At 49.2% G+C, this 20,115-nt stretch overlaps 1 protein-coding gene across 1 annotated transcript in view; it reads right to left on the bottom strand.

Moving 5' to 3' along the window:
* LOC144943435 (Krueppel-like factor 7) overlaps positions 1-13,576 on the bottom strand; it is a 41,216-nt gene extending 27,640 nt beyond the window's left edge. The window contains exons 1-2 of the mRNA XM_078870849.1: positions 12,676-13,576; positions 1,502-2,240 (exon numbers count right to left, since the gene is read on the bottom strand). Coding sequence (XP_078726975.1) covers positions 1,502-2,240; positions 12,676-12,777 — 841 coding nt within the window. The 5' untranslated portion in view covers positions 12,778-13,576. The remainder of the gene's footprint in view (positions 1-1,501; positions 2,241-12,675) is intronic.
* Between the last annotated feature and the right edge of the window lie 6,539 nt (positions 13,577-20,115).

Raw genomic sequence — 20,115 nt, 5'->3', positions numbered from 1 at the left:
ACCACTCCACCCCCCATTAGTACGTATACTTGCCCACGTAGAGCTCGTTTTGTCAATCCACTGCTGGATGAAGGAGCCTCACCAGCACCGGTATAATTTAGGAGGTTGTTTGTTCACACTTCGACCCTTGCGGTTCAGGTCACCGTAAGGATGGGTGCGCGTGGCGAGGCAGGGGGGCGTCTTTGGATATCACCCTCACCGCTGGCGCTAAACTGTGCCGGGGAAGAATGTAGGTCGCCGAGTTCGCAGCGGAGGACACGGAGACGACCGTGCCACAGGCTCTCCTCGTGGACGGAAGGAGAAATTAAAATAATCGGTGTTCACACAATTGATGAAGCCACCCCCCCCCCCCCCGCTCAGTGGTGGAAAATACATTAAATAAGAGTGGGGGGTGGGGGGAGAATGGGAGTCAAGGTTATTAGCAATTATAAGCCGTACAGCAGAATGGCGGATTTTTTTGGGGGGCTTTAGGATAGTAAATGGAAGAATGCTTATTTCCGTAGTTTAACTCACATTGACATTAATCATACATGCTAGCGTATGCAACATCTGCCAACGCAGCTTAAAGCCCATTTCGGTCCGGAGCAAACTTGCGTACAGTACGGACACAAGCATAATGCCGACCGGATAACCAGCTGCTGAATATTTGATTAACCATTCGTTTTTCAGACACGTCAATATAACTGGCAGCACTCCCAGCTCAATCCTGCACATTCTCTCTTTCGCAATTCCTGCAGCTCCAAGCGCAATGGCATGGCCTAATTTCGTTGACAAAACTTCCCATTGTGTTCTTAATAGTCGAGCTTTATTAGCACAGGAAGGCTTCAGCGAGTCTCAAGAAACTTTCATCGGGTGGTGCTCTGTCTATCGTGGTTTAAAAAAAAAATGAGTCTTGTTTTTTGTGTTGGCAGCAGAGAGGGTTGCTCAGAGGAAACCCCAACGCATGCGAAGACAATCACTCAAGCTTAGACCAACACCCTCGCTCTACCGACCATCACGGCAACAACCTCACTCGCAGCCTCGCCGCAGAGAGAGTCTTCACACACCCCAAGGATCTCCGCGGGATCCACCAACCGTGGCTACGACAAGAGCTGTGCGAACCGTGGCCACCACGCAGCCCGCGTCGCATCTCGCGTCACTCCGCCACCTGGCCCCCCACCCCCGCCCCAACCCCCCCCCCCAACACCGCCGTGTCTTCCAGCATTCACCCTGCGGCAACCCCCCCATACCCCAAGGTGGCACAAGTTGAACGTGGCACCATCCTGCAAGTGAACATTAGTCGGTCACTACGGGGGGCGGCGATGCCACGTGGCTTTTTGTTTCCCCAATCGATTCATCTGAAAGTAGTTGATCGAACGTGAACAATGACAACCGGCACGCACGGATAACGTCACGGGCTCCTCAACGGCCCACCGTGACACGGACGGCACGACCCGTGGAATTTCACCGCAACCAGCGGCCAAACGCGCTCTCGAGCAGGTCGCTGCCGGGCGCCACTCACCCGTGTGCGTGCGCTGGTGAGCCTTGAGGTGGGAGCTCTTCGTGTAAACCTTGCGGCAGCCGTTGAAGTGGCAGTGGTGAACCCGCCGGCGGCCGTCCGGCGACGAGTCCGCGCTGCGCGCCAGCGGCAAGGCCGCCAGCCTCTGCTGCCGATCGTCACCGTCGCTTTGGCGTTGATGGCCGCTGTGGTGGTGGTGGTGATGGTGGTGGTGGTGATGGTGGTGGCCGCCGCCGCGGCCCACGGGAGAACTCAGGCTGCGGCCCAACCGCAGGGCGGCCCTCACGGCGACGGCGGCGGCGGGGGCGGCGGCGGTGGTGGGGGTGGCGGTCGACGCGGCGGCCGCGGCGGCCAGCGCGTGCTGCTTCTTGGCGAGCTCGGGCGAGGAGGGCGGCGTGAGCGCCGTCACGGCCTCGTGCCCGGCCAGGCCCCTCGGCACCAGCTGCACGGACTCGGTGGCGGCGCCCAGAGAGGCCGCCAGCTCCGTGGCTCCGTCCGCCGCCGGCTCCTGCTTGACCGCGGCCGCGACGCTCGGAGGCGGCGCGGCGTCGCCGGCCCGCAGCTGCTGCTGCTGCTGGTGCTGCGACGGCTGCGGCGGCGGCAGCGTTGGCCGGGCAGAGCCGGCGGCCTTCGCCTGCAGGACGAGCTCATCCCACAGGCCCTCGTCCGGCCCGTCCGCGCCAGCCTCGGCGGTTTGACCGCTCGGCTCCGTCTGCAGGTATCGCTCCATCTCCAGGCACGTCTGGGGGGGTCGACGCGGAGAGAGGCGCGGTTACGCTGCGCGACCGGCGCAAGGAGCCGGTGAAATTAGTGCGCGCCGACGGCCGAGTCCGTCGGTGGCACGGAGAGGATTCGTAAACCCATGACACCACCACAACCAGTGTACTATCTCTCGCTCGGGCTCTGGATACGAGTCACGTGCCACCTACTCAAGTCCGACACAGCGACCCGAAAAATATTCAGTGGTGGGACGTTAAGCCTTGGTTAACATGCGACTTGAGTGGTGTGACACTTCTTACTTCATTCTGTTCTTCGTATTATCCATGCCCCTTAAGCGATCCACAAACCCTCGTTTTCCACGTCCCAATCCACAGATAAGAAGTGCCACCACTCGGAGCGATTGGTACAAATCAGCCGATTATCGGAGCCTCTGCATGGACAAGAAGGTGGTCACCCCGCAAGTGACAAAAATTAAATGCATCCTAAAATTATCAATGTTTATCCATACACGGATAATACCATAGCACCACCAACATCCAGAACCCGAGGGTCATTTATAATTGTAATTGCGTTGATTCGTAATGAACCGCAATTACAGTACCATTGTAATTTCGGATAACAATGCCATTGTAATTGCAATAGACCCCAGCTCTGACCCACATCCAATCGGATGAGTGGTATTTCGCTGTATAAAGTGTTCACAAGCAATACTCAATCAATGAATGCCCTTAATATAAATCCATGTGAAGGCCCATTGAAACTGTGGGTTCCATAACCCCTGCGCCAGAAAAAAAATGGGAAATTTAAAATACATCAAACAATACCACCAATAAGGACAAAGACGTGCGCAAGAAAAGCCTCACCGAGTCTCAAGATTATGTTTCAGGACGTTTGTGCATTTGGATCTTTGGCCACTGCCACCAATGAGTGTTAGGGCCACGGTCGTGTGGCAGGAGAGCACAGGACCCAGAGAGAAAACTCCACACGTACGGGGGGGGGGGAGGACTCAAAAGCCCCACACAGATGGATTAAGTCCACTGCTGCACTGTCATCTCCTGGCCACCGCACAGCCCCATGCCGATGAACACAAGGCGAGCCCTGGCGATCACCAATCCGAGCGATCGCCAGGCTCCGCTCCACTGCGCTTAGCTGCCGAGATTGGCGCGATTAGGCGGACGATTTGGGGTGAATTGGATGGAGGCAGATGCGTTAATAACAAACAAACAAAACACCTACAGGAGAAACATAGTTTGACACATTTTCCAACAGAATTAAAATAATAACACTTCAAAATTAACCCCACATTCTGTCCATTTTCACTCAATTGCCATTATCTCAGGTCGACATTGCCTGAGATATACAAGCAGAACTCCGTTCTCTCTACACCAAAAAAAAGATTGTTTAGTCGATGAGCCTATATTACCAAGCAGGGTTTGTTCAAGCAAGCAAAGCGTGGACCCTGCGTGGGCCTTCCTGGGTCCCATCGCCAGAGTCGGTGCCTGTTCAGCAAATGCCACGCGCCATGACCAAGACGTTATTGGCGAGAGCACTCCACGCTCACGCAAAGGTCATCTGGACGAGCTCTCTGTCGCCGACGAAGGTTGTGTGTACACAGCACGGTAATATTCGTTTGTTTGTATCCCACATTACGCTCGTGTTATGCGCTGCAACGCCGCCCGTCGTACAGGTGTGGCTCTTAAGGAGTTGAGCGCAGCGACGGGACGCCGACAGGAGGCCGACGGGAGGCCGACGGGACAGCATTCGGACCGGGCGAAGCACGGACGACTTCTTCTTGCTGCCAAGTGGTTTTTCCGCCGCCTTCGACGGCTCGACTCGAGAGCACGGGCTCGAGTTATTGGAACAAAGAGAGAGAGAGAGAAAAATGTTCGCTCGCTCGCTCACTCGCCGTCGCTCACTGGCAATAAACACACGCTCACGAGTGTGCACGGCAAATTAGGTGGGTGGGGTGGGGGGTGTTTTGCAAAGCCTTGTAACCCTAATTAAGATAACACATGGGAGACTGTGCTAATAAATATTCATTGCTTTACGGCGTGGTTGCGATATGACACATGCTGAGAAGTAAAACAAAGAGAGATCTGAGATGAGAAAAATTAAGCCGAAACAATGCACAGCGCTTTGTCCTTGGATTAAGCGACTTGTGTCCGAACGCGGTTGCCCATGTGATTGGCACAGGACTAGTGATGCACTCCGCGTGACTGCCGTCAGCTGACATGCGTGCAAATTTGATGTCACCCCCCGCCCACCGCCCGAACCCCCCCCCCCCGCCCGCCGCACCATGACATCCCAAAGCCTTTTCTCTCCATTTGCCGAGAGGTCATAAAGATGTGTGATCCTCTTCCAATTCACCGGCGTTTATTGCCCGATCCCTCTCTCTTACCACCACATCAACCTGGGACCAGCAACCCCAAGCCAGGTTCCGATTCCATTTGAGCGCCCAGGGATTGTAACCTAGTTTCAGCCGGCACGGGAGGGTGGAGAGAGCTGGACAGCCGCATCGAGACTTCTCCCATACTCCGCCGCGTAGCCATACAGAATGCGTCGGAGCGAGTGCGATCTGCGAGCACCTATTAAGGTCGTCACAGTGCACAAAAGCGGGTGGCGTGTCCAACAACACGCCCAGACAACCTATGTCTCCCTCGTGCGTATGTTAACAAAACGGGCTCACGCGAGGCCGACTCGACCTCACGGGAGGCACCGTGACCGAATCGGATGATCGTCACTAACGTTAGCCGGTTAGCCTCCTGTGGGCTGAGAAAACCGAACCAAGGTGGCAGGGGTTGTTAATACGTGGCGCAGTGGTCCAAGCACTGCGCCACTGGCTCCCGCACGCGTGCGTCCACACACAACAGACACGCGCACTCCCAGCTCGCACCATCAACCTCCAGTTATCCACGCAGGCATCAATGCCCAGAGCACTTTGCAATAGCAGTGCCCGAGGCTAATGGAGTGGCGGCGCCGCCTTCCACGTGCTGTCCACTCGAGGCTTGGCGTGCGAGCGCCTGCGATAGTTCGGCACAAGCGGACGGGCACCACGGTGGGCAATCCATGAGCGGAAAAAAAATTGAAATGGACCGTTCCCGCAGGTTATTGGCGATGCAGCGATCAATGCCAATGGAGCAATCCATTGCGCGGCGGGGTAAACACTGCCAGGCGGTTCGTGTATGACTGGTGATGCCTTCGAGGCAGTACTGGCCCAGCCACGGTGTGAATTGTGCTAAATGACTCTCACTTTAATCACTTCTTTTACTTCCAGGAAAAGTCAATAAAGCTGGAAATGGTTCACGCTCGTGTGAATGTGTGTGCTTGTGTACGCCTGTGTGTGTGTGTGGGGGGGGAGCGGTAGCGTAGCGGTTAGCACGCTGCGCTATTAATCCAGAGACCCGATTTCAATTACCGCTAACGGCGAATACCAGTGAATATTATCTGAACGGGTCCTGGGCCTCCCCTAGGTCGAGTCAGCCTCAAATTAATACCTGGTGCAGTGTGTAGTAAACATCGCCCCGAGGGAGACAAAGGCTGCCTGGCGTGTTGCTGGCCGCCCACCGCCTCGTGTGCCACAGTCTTGGCCTTCATAGGTGCTCGCTAACAACACTCGCCTATATAAGTGGGGCGGGGGATATTTGTTTTCTGTTTGGTTGTTTCGACTCGTCGATTCTAACCTCGACTGCTGAACCGAAGCCTCGCAGCCTTGGCAGTCTCAAGTGCTGCACGACGCACGTCAGTGACAACGACGATGACCTTGACAACGCAAAACATGCGGGGGGTGGAGGGGGAAGGCTCACGCGAGGCTGCCACACAAACATCAGAATCTGAGGGTGAATCTAACAAGCCATGTTTCCAAGAGAAGTGAAGCTGGCAAAAGTGAACAGCGCACGGCCCCCTCGCGCGTGTTAGACGTTGAGGGTGTCAGAAGATGCCAGGTAGAGATGCCGCTAGCTGACAAAAAACAAACCTGCCGTTTGAAAAAAGAAAGGCGAAAGCCAGCAGCACGTGCACCCTCGAGAGACACTTGATGAAAGTTTAACCGCGTGATTTGTGGCGTCAACTTTGAGACTTAAAGACGGTGTCAGATGCGTGCGTGTGCAGGTGCGTGAATGGCATTGACAGTGAACAGCACACCTCGCCTGCCGCTGCAACAATTCCTGCGATTGTTTGGAGCGATCCTACATCGCCGTTTGATGGAATTCGTTTATTTTTTTCTCTCCCTCGGACAAACGTCTTCTTTGTGATTTTTTTTAAAGAGAGACTTTGTGGGGATTGAATGTGCTACGAAATGTCATCACCGAGAGCAGCAGAATTGGTTTTCAAAAAACACGAAGCCGCCGTCTGTATGACACATTTGAAGTATATACAAAATAGATATTACTATATTGTTACCAAGACCCACCAGCTCAAAGTCTTTGAGAAAAACAAACCATGACAAGACGTACACCGATTACTTACAATGAAATTGCTTTTCTTTGTTTAACTACGTACAAACATAGGTTCAGAAAGCCTGCACGATCCATGAGCCCTGCCTTGGAAATAGCAGCTTGCGCGAGTGCATCACCCACAGCTGGTCACCATGACATTCGCCCTCCTGTTAGGCTGAACGGGAGCCCAAAAGGGAGGAGAGTGGTGCAGAGATGCGGGCCGGGGGGGATGCATAGTGGAGATGCGGGGTAAGAGGCGCCAACAGGACACAAGGGAGACGGATCCACCGCTGGGGTCCGTCTCGGGCCTGGCTTAGGCTCTCAACGGGGCAACCCTTCTCGGCACTCGTACGCAGGCTCGGATTATCCACGGCGGTGGTGGGGGGCGGACAGCTCTCCCCAGGGGGCCCCCCTGTTTGCTCGGATCCAGGTCTGGCGCAGGGCCTCTCCGCGATGAGCTCTTTGCTGGAGACAAAACCCTAGCGAGTCCCCTTCCGCCAGGACCTGATTAAACCGCGGCCGGTGTGAGCAGCTGCCTTTTGCGTCCTCCTTCGCGGGGCCCGGCAGAGGGGAGCCTAGGCAACGGCGCCGGCCCACGAGACGAGCGTTAGGAATTTCAAAATATTGCCTGGCTCAGGGCCCAGTGCGCTGTTAATCCGAGACCGATATTGCGCCTGACGGCGGGCACGGTAATGTTGAAGAGTGACCTTCCGGGTAGGTGTCATTGGGGCTGTCTCGTGATGGTCTTGACATCTCCAGAACAGATGGAGGACATGGAAGCAGAGGTGTAAACCGACACTAATCGGTGAAATACGATCGCCACGTTTTTGTGGGGGTGTCATGCAGAAGCTTAAAAAATACTATTGCGCTATTAGATATATGGCCATGAACTGTTATCCTATTCACAAACTTTGTTATTACTGTATTTCCCCAAATGGAAAATATATCCCAAGTGTGATCAAATGTTTTGGGCAATAACTCTTCTTAACAAGGGCAATTAAGGGTCGTTTACCCAAACTTCAGCCAACTATAGCTTAATTATCAGCGATTTGCCAATCCACTGCTGGATGAAGGCCTCTCCATTCCATGTCAACCATTGTGGTTGTTTAACCATACTTCACCCATGCTGCTCAGTGTAGGCTGTTGAATGGGAGTGGGCCCAGGACAGGTTGAGGTATAACTCACCACTTTTGTTAGACGTGTCCAGGAATCTAACTCAGGTCGCCCGGTTCATACAGCAGTCAATCCAACCACCGCACCCACCTAACCCACCGCTTTCCCAGCCAGACCTTTTGTCAATCCACTGCTGGATAAGGGCCTCTGCATGCTGTGCTGTCCGCAGGGGTTATTTTACCAAACAACAAAAAGCATTTTATGTCTTCCTGTTATCAGGCAGTGTTGGGGATGGTGAGGTTTTTTTATTCATTCTTCTTGCACACCACTGCCAACGCAGTCCCTAAATGCAACAAAAATGTCATTCAATTGCCCAGAATGAAAAATTAAAAACCACCGTTGGGTTTCTTCTCACGGGTCTTATCTCAGTGTTCATTAAGCGCTCAAGCAGGCTTGCTGGCAAATACATTTGGATAACAACGTTTAGTAAATTAATAACTGCGACGTTCACATTTATAACTTCAATGCAGCGTGACAGATTGTGCGCACACACAAAAAAAAAACCTCTTCAATTATTGATGGAGGGTCCCCCCAACTCACCCCCCTCAAAAAATAAATTAATGCGCCGCTGCCCGGCTTGCATAGGTACTGCTTATACGCTCGTCGTTGTTTCAGATTTCAAATTAGCGTGGCTTTACAATGTTGGCTGTCGAATGCTGCTCGTGTACATGAATCTATCGCTGCTGACGACTCTTAAAAAGGGATGGAATTTTTTGTTGTTTTTTTGTTGTTGCTGTTGCCGTTTTCGCAAATAATAATAACGAGTGATATTTTGCGGACGCTCTACATTTGTGTAGTTTTCTGCGTCGCATCTACTGAGCTCCAGTTCAAGTCCCCCTTGAAAGCAGAAGGGTTGGACGCGCTGTCTTCGAAGCGTGCTCTCACCAAATAGAAGTACAGAGCAGAAAATGCGGTTGAATTTAGACACTTCCAAAATCCAAAATGTAATGCATACGATTTGGATTCATAAAGTGTCGAGATGCATTCTTAACACATTGTGCAATGTTGCAACGTATTTTAAATCAACCTTAAGCCGTGTACAATTCATGCAACTTCGGGTTTGCCGATGTCACACATTCGGGAAGACGCAGCACAGACGAGCGATGCTGCACAAAAGCCCCATAGCAGCCAGTGTTCACAAATACATCCATCCACCCGCCCCGCTCGAAATTATTATTTTAAAAGCAAAATGTGCATGGGTTTGACCGGGGTGGGGGAGGCTGGGAGGAGGTGCAGGGGGGGGGGGGCTGGGAGGGGGCATTCGAGGTGCACGGCGAAACATTGATCAAGGGCATTTGAAGCAACCAAATTGTGCTGAAAACACCAGCGAAAATAATAATACGTTAATAATAAACCAGACGCAACTTTTTTTCTATGGGCTGCGAAAAGGAGCTTCATATGAAATAGCTTTCAATCGACCGCAAAAGCTTTTTTTTAGAATAAATTTCCTCTCAATGCCACGCACTGGCCCACCCCCGAGGTATAGATATAAATGTGCCACGGCTTGGGGGTTGGTTACTCCCACCTTCCCCCAGCAGTGTCTCGGTGTGAGAGGGGTGGGTGGGTAGAGGGGGGGGGTTATATTTTTATTATTACTGTAGTTTGTGGAGCGGCCCAGACATTAGGCCCATTAATTATTGAGTAGGGTTTTCTTTCCGTAGAGAAACACGCGGGGTTTGAGTGATTCTAGCCACGCGATTATTTTTATTGTTGCTGCCGTGTGTTTGTGCGCTGCATCTGCATGCTCTCGTCTGGTGCTGGCTTTAATAGCAAACAACATTTTTATTTTAGATCCCTTTAAATTGGCAGGGGTACTCGTGACACACGGCTTGTTGCTGCGCTGCACTTTGGAACCAGCAGAAACGAGTTCGACTCCTGACCAACACAAGTGGCGAATGATGCCTCGCACCCGACCATCCGCCACAAAATCCCTTCACTTTCACCACCAATCCACATTGACCAGGGTGGTGAAGTATAGTCAAACAACCTCATGACTGAGACTGGATGGGGAAATCTATTCGGCCGTGAATTGACAAAGGGCTGTGATTTCGTATGAATGATTGAATGTTTAAAAACATAATTATCCATTAGTTAATTAATCCAGCAGTCATTTTTTCCCGCATGATGTTGTTAAAACGAGATTTGTGCATTGCGAAACGATATTCTAATGCAAACATCAAGATGATGTGCTTTCTGTGCAAATACAGCCAGGGTAGGGTTTTAAATACTGTGGTATGTCACTGTGTACACAGCGTCTTCTGTACACGGTGTTTACACACTTTGCAATACGTACACACACACATATAAAACTGACAGTGCATCGTAAATATTATTCTAAAATGTGAACACAGGTTGCACTGAACACTTTCAAACACGCTATATATAATGTATATAGCATTGTCCCATTTAACAGAATCATCTATGCAATAATGCTGTTCTATATTATTCCACCTTGTTGAAAAACATTTTTGGTATGAATTGTATATGCTACCAGGAACAATGGCTCGGATTAGAAACCACACACACACACAACAAGGGATGGCTACAATTGATATGGCTTGCTATGCACATACAACCACACACATCATTCATACACAACGACACACACGTCTTCCATGTCGGCAGCATTCACATGGCAGGCATATGAAAAGCAACACATTACTCACCGCTCACATGACATGCACACACATTTCTCAAAGACGCACACACACACATCACTCGCCGACATACGCACATGATAGGAATAATATTAATTTACAGTCCCGTCAATCCACTGCTGAATGAATGTCTCGCCATATCGTTGTCTGCCATGAGGGTTTTAGTAGCTTTACAAACATAACACAACGATTCTAGATTTGAAGCTTTCGTGACTGCAAGGATTCATATTATTAGGTTTTTTCGGTAAAGTCACGTAGGTAAAACATTAAAATTAATAAAAGTAAAATAAAATAAAAATCACGACGTTTCGGAGGCAACACAAGCTTCCGTCTTCAGGAGGAACCGTCACAGCCACGACAGCTGTATCACGTAAATGAGAGATTACAAGAGCTACCACTCCGTATATATAATGGTTGGAGAGGGGTTAGGGCCAAGTACGGCACACTTTTTTACTAATATGGTAATGTTTTACCTACGTGACTTTACCGAAAAAACCTAAGAATATAACACAAAGACCCCCCGTATAGCCTGTTACAGGCTGTTGGGACAAGTGCTGTTGGCGAGCACCTATGAAGGCCGGCACGGCATGCGAATAGTTGGGTGGCCAGCAGCACGCCAGGCCGCCTTTGTCTCCCCAATGCTGACATTTACACATCTCACCAGGTATTATTTTTTTTACCGATGTTGGCTACGATCTCCGGTTCGTAGCGCAGCGCACGAACCACTGCGACGCCGCTCCCCGCATACATGCACACACATGTCACTCACATGACACAAACATCATTCAGGTGATACGCACATCACTCACTTGTCACGTGACATTTCGCACACAATACGCAAATTAACACAGATCACTCATGGTGCATATGTACACATTTCTCACAAGACACACACATCCCATGATATAGAGCATGATATTAATGACAATGACACACACATCACATGATATAGAGCATGATATTAATGACAATGACACACACACCACATGATATAGAGCGTGATATTAATGACAATGACACACACATCACATGATATAGAGCATGATATTAATGACAATGACACACACACCACATGATATAGAGCGTGATATTAATGACAATGGCACACACATCACATGATATAGAGCGTGATATTAATGACAATGACACACACACATCACTGGCGATGGACAAGCAACTCACTCATGTGACACACATACACACACTTTACATAATACACAGATACACACATGCACACATCACTCACATGACACCCACAATGCACACACACATCTCACATGATACACACCACTCACATGACACTCACACGAAAGACAGATCACGTGGTGCACATCATTCACATATCAAATGACAAAAACACACAACTCACAAGACAGCACACATCTTTCACATATTACACACACACACATCACATGTCATACATTAAACCCACATCACGAAAAAAAACACAAAGGTCTCCCGCATAACCAGCATAGCCTGTATTCTTGGTTCTTTCGGTAAAGTCACGTAGAAGGTAAATAATAAAATACAAATTAAACATAATCAGATACAATTCTCACGACGTTTCGGCCACAACGCAAGAAGCCGTCCGTCCCCAGGTGAAGAACAGGGCTATCGGAAAGACAGCATCCTAATGAACACTGCTAAGCTTGGCAGCGTATTGTTAAGCTGGCACAAGACTGTTTGAGCAAGTGCTGTTAGCGAGCACCTATAAGTACGGAGCACAAAAGAAGCACACACACACCAACCACGAGCAAAGACAAAGATAGCCCTATCGTCTTTAGACTCGTGGAGCAAGTGTTGCTAGCGCGCACCTATTTAGGTCTGAACCGGCGCAAAAATCACGCCCGGCCGCCTTCGTCTCCCCAGTGCTGACGTTGACATAATAATAACAACGTAATCATATAACGCAGCAGCTACGTATTTAGGCTGAGTCGACCTACGGGAGGCCCAGCAGCAGTTAAGACAGAAACATCGCTCGGCACTGATTGTTGGCCGTGGCCAGGATTCGAACTCGTCGTGTGTCTGCGAAATCGCAGCGCGCTAACCGCTCCCGCTGAAGCAATGCGAACACACATCACCAGCTTACATGCGCCGCACACTCTCGCATGATACATGCAACACGAGACTGGCAACACACGCACGCCGCTCACACACACACACACCATCTCTCACACTCTCTCTCTCGTCTTACCTGCTGCCAGTTTTCTTCGAGAGACGGCAGAGCAGAGAAATAACCCGTGTCGTGCACCAGCTGCAGTTCGTGAAAGATGCTGTGGCTGGCCAGCACATCCATCGCTTGCAGAGACTAAATACACGGCGACACGACGCCGTAGCTTTGTGTGTGTGTGTGAATCTATACAGGGACACAGATTGGGCTAGACGTATGTATGCACACGCCTAACCCTACCTGCCGAGGTGGCTACGCAAGGATCCGTACGCTATGATAGACAAACACAAGCTCACGCTGGCTATGCCGGTGGTTACACACCGACCCGATTAGCAGAATGCCACTACACTATAGAAACGCACTTACTCAAGATTCGTCACGAAAACTCGCAGTCGTGACGATTACATTTAAACTATCACCGAATGTTCAACTGCTACAGTCTTACGACTTGTTTAAGACTATTACCATCATTTTTTTTTTACAAAATCATATCTGAAAGCGACTATACTTTCTCATTTATAAAGGAGAGAGGGGAAAAGAATAACACCAGCAACAATAAGCGCGCTTGTTATTGTTCTCGCTAATGTTCTCGCTATTGTTCTCGCTAACAACAGAGTCAACACGTGCTGGGAAGGAATGGGCGCTTCTTCCAGCGCAGACGGGAAATCAAAGCGGCGACTTTTCTCGTCTCTCTTTTGTCTTGGCCAGCCGTGGAGAGTAAACACACACGACCACGAGCAGCTCTGTCAACATAGGCGAGGAGGAGGATGAGAAGGCAGAGAAGGCAGAGACGGCGGAGGCAGCGAGGGACTGCTGCTTCTCGCCCCTGTTTGCCTCGTGGTGGTGGGGCAGGTGTATGATGTCCCAGCCCGCTGCCGCTATAAGCTGTTTTCGATGCCTCCCTCCACCAATGCCGCCTCTCTCTCTCTCTGCAATTCAGCCTCGTGCGTCCACGTGTCTCCCTGGGGGCGCTGTCCACGGTAGGAGAAAATAAATTATGATAATTAGCCCCCCCCCCAGCCTTTCCCGTCTTGTCTCGCGGCCGCTCCGGCCAATCAGATGTCGCGACTTGTATTCACGAGCCGGCTCTTTGAACATATGTCAGCGCGTTGCGCGTGCCCATTGGTCAGGATGGTCTCGATTAATTATTCACGAAAGGCGTGATAATCGCGACGTGCCAGATTTGCAGCGTGCATCAAAGCCACGCGCTCGTCCGTCACTATTTTCGGTGAAGTGATTCGACTCGGTGACTCGATTCAAAATTTGTTCGCATTGTGATGAGTCTAGCGGCCTCTAGTGGCTGGAGGTGATCACGTTGAAGCCATTGCATAAACCGAAATCGATTTCACAACAAACAACCCCATAGATGATTTGACATGTACGTATTGTGAGCTTGGAATATATACGAATGGGTATGCACCGATTTGAATAGGGCACTATTAGTGTACGCGAGAACCATGCAGATGCAATCGAGAGCGAGGCAATTGAAAACACAAGTCTATGTCAAGGGAGATCCGGTGTGCAAAATCAAACTCACAGCCCTTGAACACTCCACTGCTAGGGCGAGGGTCGTTGTGGGTGCTGTTACCACACTTCACGACGCTGGTGCATACGGGTTGATGAAGGCTAGAAGCGGCAGCGGGAGCATAGATACACAGTACAACGTCTGATTTCCCTGCACTGCCCTCTGCTGCCCACAATAAAGACAAATGACAGTACAAGAATGAAAACAAAGCAAATAATGCAACAAGAAAGTTTAGTGGCTAATTTTTGTTTTTATCAATTCGTATTTAGGAAATGAAAACGATTGATAGAGGCAAAACGTTAAACTTAGCAGATATATACGAAGTATAATAGTATAAACTTAACCAGATAAAGGGATCAAGAGCAATTGTACTGTATTCAACATTTCCGAGCAATTAACTTCGCTTATTCGTCTGAGGTTGACTCAGAGGGAACACGCGTTCATTGCTTAAAAGACGCCAAATTGTTCCAAGTTGTCGAAGCGTCACGGTTGAAAGGACATTAGGGGCCGTCCATAAATGACGTCACGCGGAGAAAACATTTATTAAAAAGTATATTTAATTATGTAAAACGTGTTGTCTATATTTATTTAAAGTTGCGCATTTCGATGTGACGTCACATTTCTCAACCCCCCCCCCCCTCGTCACACATCGTCACAAATGTCTGACCCCCCCCCCCTAGGTGCGTGACGTCATTAATGGACGGCCCCTTATCCAAATATAACGTTCTTTTTAGCAAAATAGGCAACGGAATTGTAAAACAAAGTTGCTGTATCGGTGGTTGCAATGCTGTTTTTGCTGATGAGACCCAGAAGATCGAAACCGGTCCACAGCTTGCTCAAGAAAAACGTGCTGCTTGATTCATAACATTCCACTGGAATGCCGATAGACATAAAACATTGGCATTTATGTGTGCAGACGCAACGCGTTTGTGATTCTAGATTTGAAGTTTTCGTGACTGCAAGGATCCATACTCTTTGTTTTTTTCGGTAAAGTCACGTAGGTAAAAAAATAATAAAAATGAAAACTAAATTAAATCACAAATTAAATAAATAAAATTAAATACAAAATGAAATAAATTTAGTTGTTTTCAATTTTTTCTTTTATTTTACTTATTCAATTTGTGATTTAATTAAGTTGTTTTCATTTGTATTCTTTTTTACCTACGTTACTTAACCGAAAAAAACAAAGAGTATTTGTGCTTGCATGCCATACCTGGCTGGTTTCGTGCCCTTAGCACGCACCATCGCGCCTTCGTCATTCACACAATCGTCACGTTGTCTTTGCGGTTGCCTATCGGTGGGTGCATTGCACAAAAATAAGCCAGGAGATGAGATTTAAACAGTCAAATATCATTACAGAAAAGTTGGGGCGGTGTTTATTGATCATAAACTGGGCGCGTCATGTGTGTTTGGAAAGTCTTTAAAAAAAAGCAAGCGGCTATTTTTAAAGTGAGTGATGAATTGTCTCGTAAAGATGTTTTTTTTTATAGAGGCCACCCTTCACGCCTGTCGAACCCGCAGCCCCCACAACAGGGTGCGGAGCAGTGGCGTAACGAGCAGCACCAGGGCAGGCAGGGGGTGCCCCCCCCCTCACCCCCCCCCCGCCCCCCACCGCGGTGACCACAGCTACGGGCTGGGGCCCCCTTGACAACCAACGTGAGATGTGTTTTCAACAACAGTGGAAAAGAACAACAACAATGATTTAAATTTCGATTTAAAGCTTTCGTGACTGCAGGGACTCATCTTCTTGGTTTTTTCGGTAAAGTCACGTAGAATGGAAATAATAAAATAATAAAAATAATTATTTTTATTTTATTTTGTATTATTTCCATTCTATGTTTTATTTTTATGTTTTTATTTCCATTCTACGTGACTTTACCGAAAAAAATAAGAAGAACAATGATTTAAAACGCGGTCTCAATTATTTTTTTAATTATTTTTTTCATTTCCGTTCCACGTTGTATTGTTATTTAATTCAAATCAAATATTGGGGCCCCACCTGACCGATTGGCACATCCCCCCCCCCCCCCCCGAACTGATAATATACGGACAGTCCTCGAATTACGACTGCCCGACTAACGAACAACCGCAATCACGAGCTAGGTTCCATGAAAGATTTGTTATTGTTTTTAACATTATCTTAAAACGCGAGCTCTCACTTGCAAATTGAACTGCGGCACTATTTTTTGTTCAGCTGAGCGATCCTCCGCGAGATGTAATGAGTCAGCCCAAAGCTGGAAGTGAGTGTTTGTGTGGGCATTTAAATATACAGTAGATTACTGTGTTCCGTCTTACGAACCGTTCTACTTACGAACGGGTCTCAGGAACGAATTGTGTTCGTAAGTCGAGGACCTCCCTCGTTACTACGCCACTGGTTCTGAGCAAAGCCCCCTACCCCCAAAACATCCCACGCAAAAAAAAAACGTAACCTCTGTTGCGCATTCAGAATCCGAGCCCTCGGTGTTGCCCAATCGTCCTGGCGTCCGCGAACTCTTGCCGGGTGATGGCGGTCATCATACTGCACGTGGCCTGCAATCCAGCATTGTGGAGAGGAAGCGAGAGTTGGTGGGTCGCACACAATGTCGCGACGCACACTTCACGTGGGCGATTCGCGTCCGGGAGGTGCTGTAGCGGCTACAGCAACGGCTTGCCAGAACAATGCAAAAGTTACCGGCACCTCCGATTAGGACGGTTGGCTTTCGTACGGTGCGAACGAAGTTCAACATACGTTCCGTACATACAAAAAATGTGGGGTTTTTATCCGAGCGCTCGAGTTTCCTCGCACTTGTAAACACTCGTAAGTTGACCGATAACGCCTGCACATCGTGTATAGTTTAGTTTATATCGAGCACGGCGGAGTTATTGACGCCGGCTCACCGCGTGACCGCCCCCCAGCTCGTGACTGTTTCCTCCTCGCGTCTCTCAGTCGTCCTCCCTCTCTCGTCGAAAGCGAGCGAATAGTGCGGTGTCGAGGTACACGTTGAGATTATTGTTACGACCATTAGATTTCACCCCCCCCCCCGCTCACTGTTGTGTCTGTGACACGTACTTTATTGACATGTTCCTCTTCTGTCGTGTTAAACAAAACAAATAAAACGACGAAACTTTAACACGCTAAAAAATAGGTCACCGTTTTCAGGAATGCCTTTCCAGGCACCTATTCATTAAAGAAGCCTCGCTTCCCCGTGACGCGCAGAGTCACGCTGTCTCTGCACAGTGCCTCGAGATGCGGTTGCATTTTGTCTGCTGCGGCATATTATTGGGATTATGATTTATCGTCCAGCTAAAGCCTCACCGAGCATCAAGACTCTTTTTCAGGGGGTACCTGCCAGGTTTTTACATTCTTAGGTTTTTTCGGTAAAGTCACGTAGGTAAAAAAATGTAATTAATAAAAGTAAAATAAAAATAAAATAAAAATCACGACGTTTCAGAGGCAACACAAGCTTCCGTCTTCAGGTGGAACCGTCACAGTACGATAGCTGTATCAAGGTTTTCACATATGGAGTGGGTGTGGAGTGGTGCGATGTTAACCCGACTCTGCTGGACGTCTGTGAGAAAGAGCTTTGCAGCCCGTCGGATTTCTCCAGGATAAATCAAGATTCTCATTCTGATGCCTTGTGTAATCCCAACTTGAGCAATTTTGAGGCGCGGTGTTTGTTTTGTGAGGGTATAATCACAATCCAACAGCAACGCACACAACGAGCCCCTGTGCTTTTCTGGGTTAAGGCGTAAAAAAATCTATTCCTACGTTTTTTTGGTCGCTTCTTATATATGTTTGATGTGCTAATTGTTGGGTAGCACTGCATGGCTGGACAGCTCCAATTGAATGCCCTTGTTACACAGAAAAAAAAAACAGAATTAAATTAAACATTACAATGTAAAAAATGTATTAAAATACCAGCAGAACTCGTATCCCCAAATGGGACAGCTACAATTACAGTATGTGGCTTTTCCCCATTTAATACATCAAATGTTGCCGCTTCACTGAATACATTGTACGTAGCATAAAACGTAAATTTCCTCTCATTAAATAATATATATTTCCTGCAATTCATTCGGTAGGTTTCACCGCAATTCTTCCGTATCAACTTGGTAACCATTCGTTTTTATGGCGGCGAAAACGATCTTCCAAGACATCTGGCCCGCGCGGAAGAGTAGGCCAAAATTCCTCCTAGGGACGTGGTTCTCAGAGTGTGGTCGTCGGTACCACACAGGCGGTCCGCGACGGTCCTCCAGTTGGACCGCGGGGATGTGATGCAAACGCAGGTTGATTCGTAAATAATGACAACGTTGTTTCAGATATATACATGTTTCAGACGTAAATATTTTTCTCAAAATATTTTTCTCAAAATATTTAATTGAAAAAAAAAAGTCAGGTAAACTATCCCGATTAAACTACCCGCAGATCTAAATTCCCCACTATATACATACTCCGGTAATGTGAATAATTTTGTATTACTGATGTTTGGAGAGAGAAGTGAATGCGTTTTGTCACCAGGGGGGGTATGGGGCTGGCTGTGGGGGCTGGGTGTGGGGGCTGGGTGTGGGGGCTGGGTGTGGGGGCTGGCTGTGGGGGCTGGGTGTGGGGGCTGGGTGTGTGGGCGGGCTGTGGGGGCTGGGTGTGGGGGCTGGGTGTGGGGGCTGGCTGGGTGGTCCGCGGACCAAACAAAGTTTGAGAAGCACCGCTGATTGAGGGGCTCTCTCCAGCAATGGTGTGAGCACAGCGGGAAGTGCTGCTGCTCGTTTAGCCCCACCGCTAAAAGGAGACGTGATGGCGAAGACACAACAATCAAAAAGTTATAGGTTTGATTTCTGGTCAAATTGTTTAAATTCACCTTGGGCAAGTCGACTAATTCAACATTATCTACGTCCACTGAGAGAGGCAAATAGTTAGACTGCCACAGTAAACTCACTGGCTATTGTTTGCAACCACAAAAAAAAACATATTACAAGGGTCCTTGTAATGCCTGCGTCTATTTCATGTAAAATAAAAAATAGTGTAAGAAACTGGTACATTCCCCATGCTTCATATCCGAGCTGACGTGGGGGTGATGGGACAGATCCTATTTGCTGCGTTCATCCGCTCAGCCTGATCCCTAAATCTACACAGCAAAGCATCGGTTACACGATTCATTTTCCTCCACCTCCCCGGGTGACTCATCCGCGCAAAGGTTCGGGTAAAAGGAAGCCTCCGAAAATCTGAATTTTGGACAAATCCACATGATGGCAAAATATTCAAAGCATGGGTTGAAAAGAGTTTCACCCCGACGCCAAGATGGCACCACGTGTCTAAAGAGCTGCACATTTGAGCGGCGCGGTGCGCTCGTCTGCATTCGCGAGCGACAACCCCACGGACCGCACGTGACACGGCATTTAGAAAGACAACAAAAACAACCCCTCCATCCTGGTGCAGACAAAGATCCCCCGTATAGCCTAAACAGACCTGTTGGGGAAAGTGCTGTTAGCGAGTAGCACCTATGAAGGCCGGCACAGTACACGAGGAGGTGGGTGGTCAGCACCACGCCCGACAGCCTTTGCATCCCCAGTGGCGATGTTTACACACAGCACCAGGTACTCATTTGAGGTTGAGTCGACCTAGGGGAGGCCGAGGACCGATTCAGATAATCGTCAACGGTGTTGGCCGTGAGCGGGGATCGAACTCGGGTCGCCGGCTTCGTAGCGCAAGCGTAGCGCTAAACGCTACATCACCGCTTCATCGTAGTGCACACACACACGCACACACACACACGCACACACACGCACGCACACACGCACACACACACACGCAACTGTGACAGCTGCCATGGCGACAGTTGACGTGACCGTGTGCACGCGGGCGCCGTGTAGAGCTGCCCACTCTCTCTAGAGAGCTGCCCCCTCTCTCCAGAGAGCTGCCCCCTCTCTCCAGAGAACTCGTGACAGCACCTCCCTCGACCTCG

This window comes from Lampetra fluviatilis, chromosome 31 (assembly GCF_964198595.1).
Source record: "Lampetra fluviatilis chromosome 31, kcLamFluv1.1, whole genome shotgun sequence".
NCBI classification, from domain to species: Eukaryota; Metazoa; Chordata; class Hyperoartia; order Petromyzontiformes; family Petromyzontidae; genus Lampetra; species Lampetra fluviatilis.
This window is presented reverse-complemented; position numbering and strand designations above follow the sequence as displayed.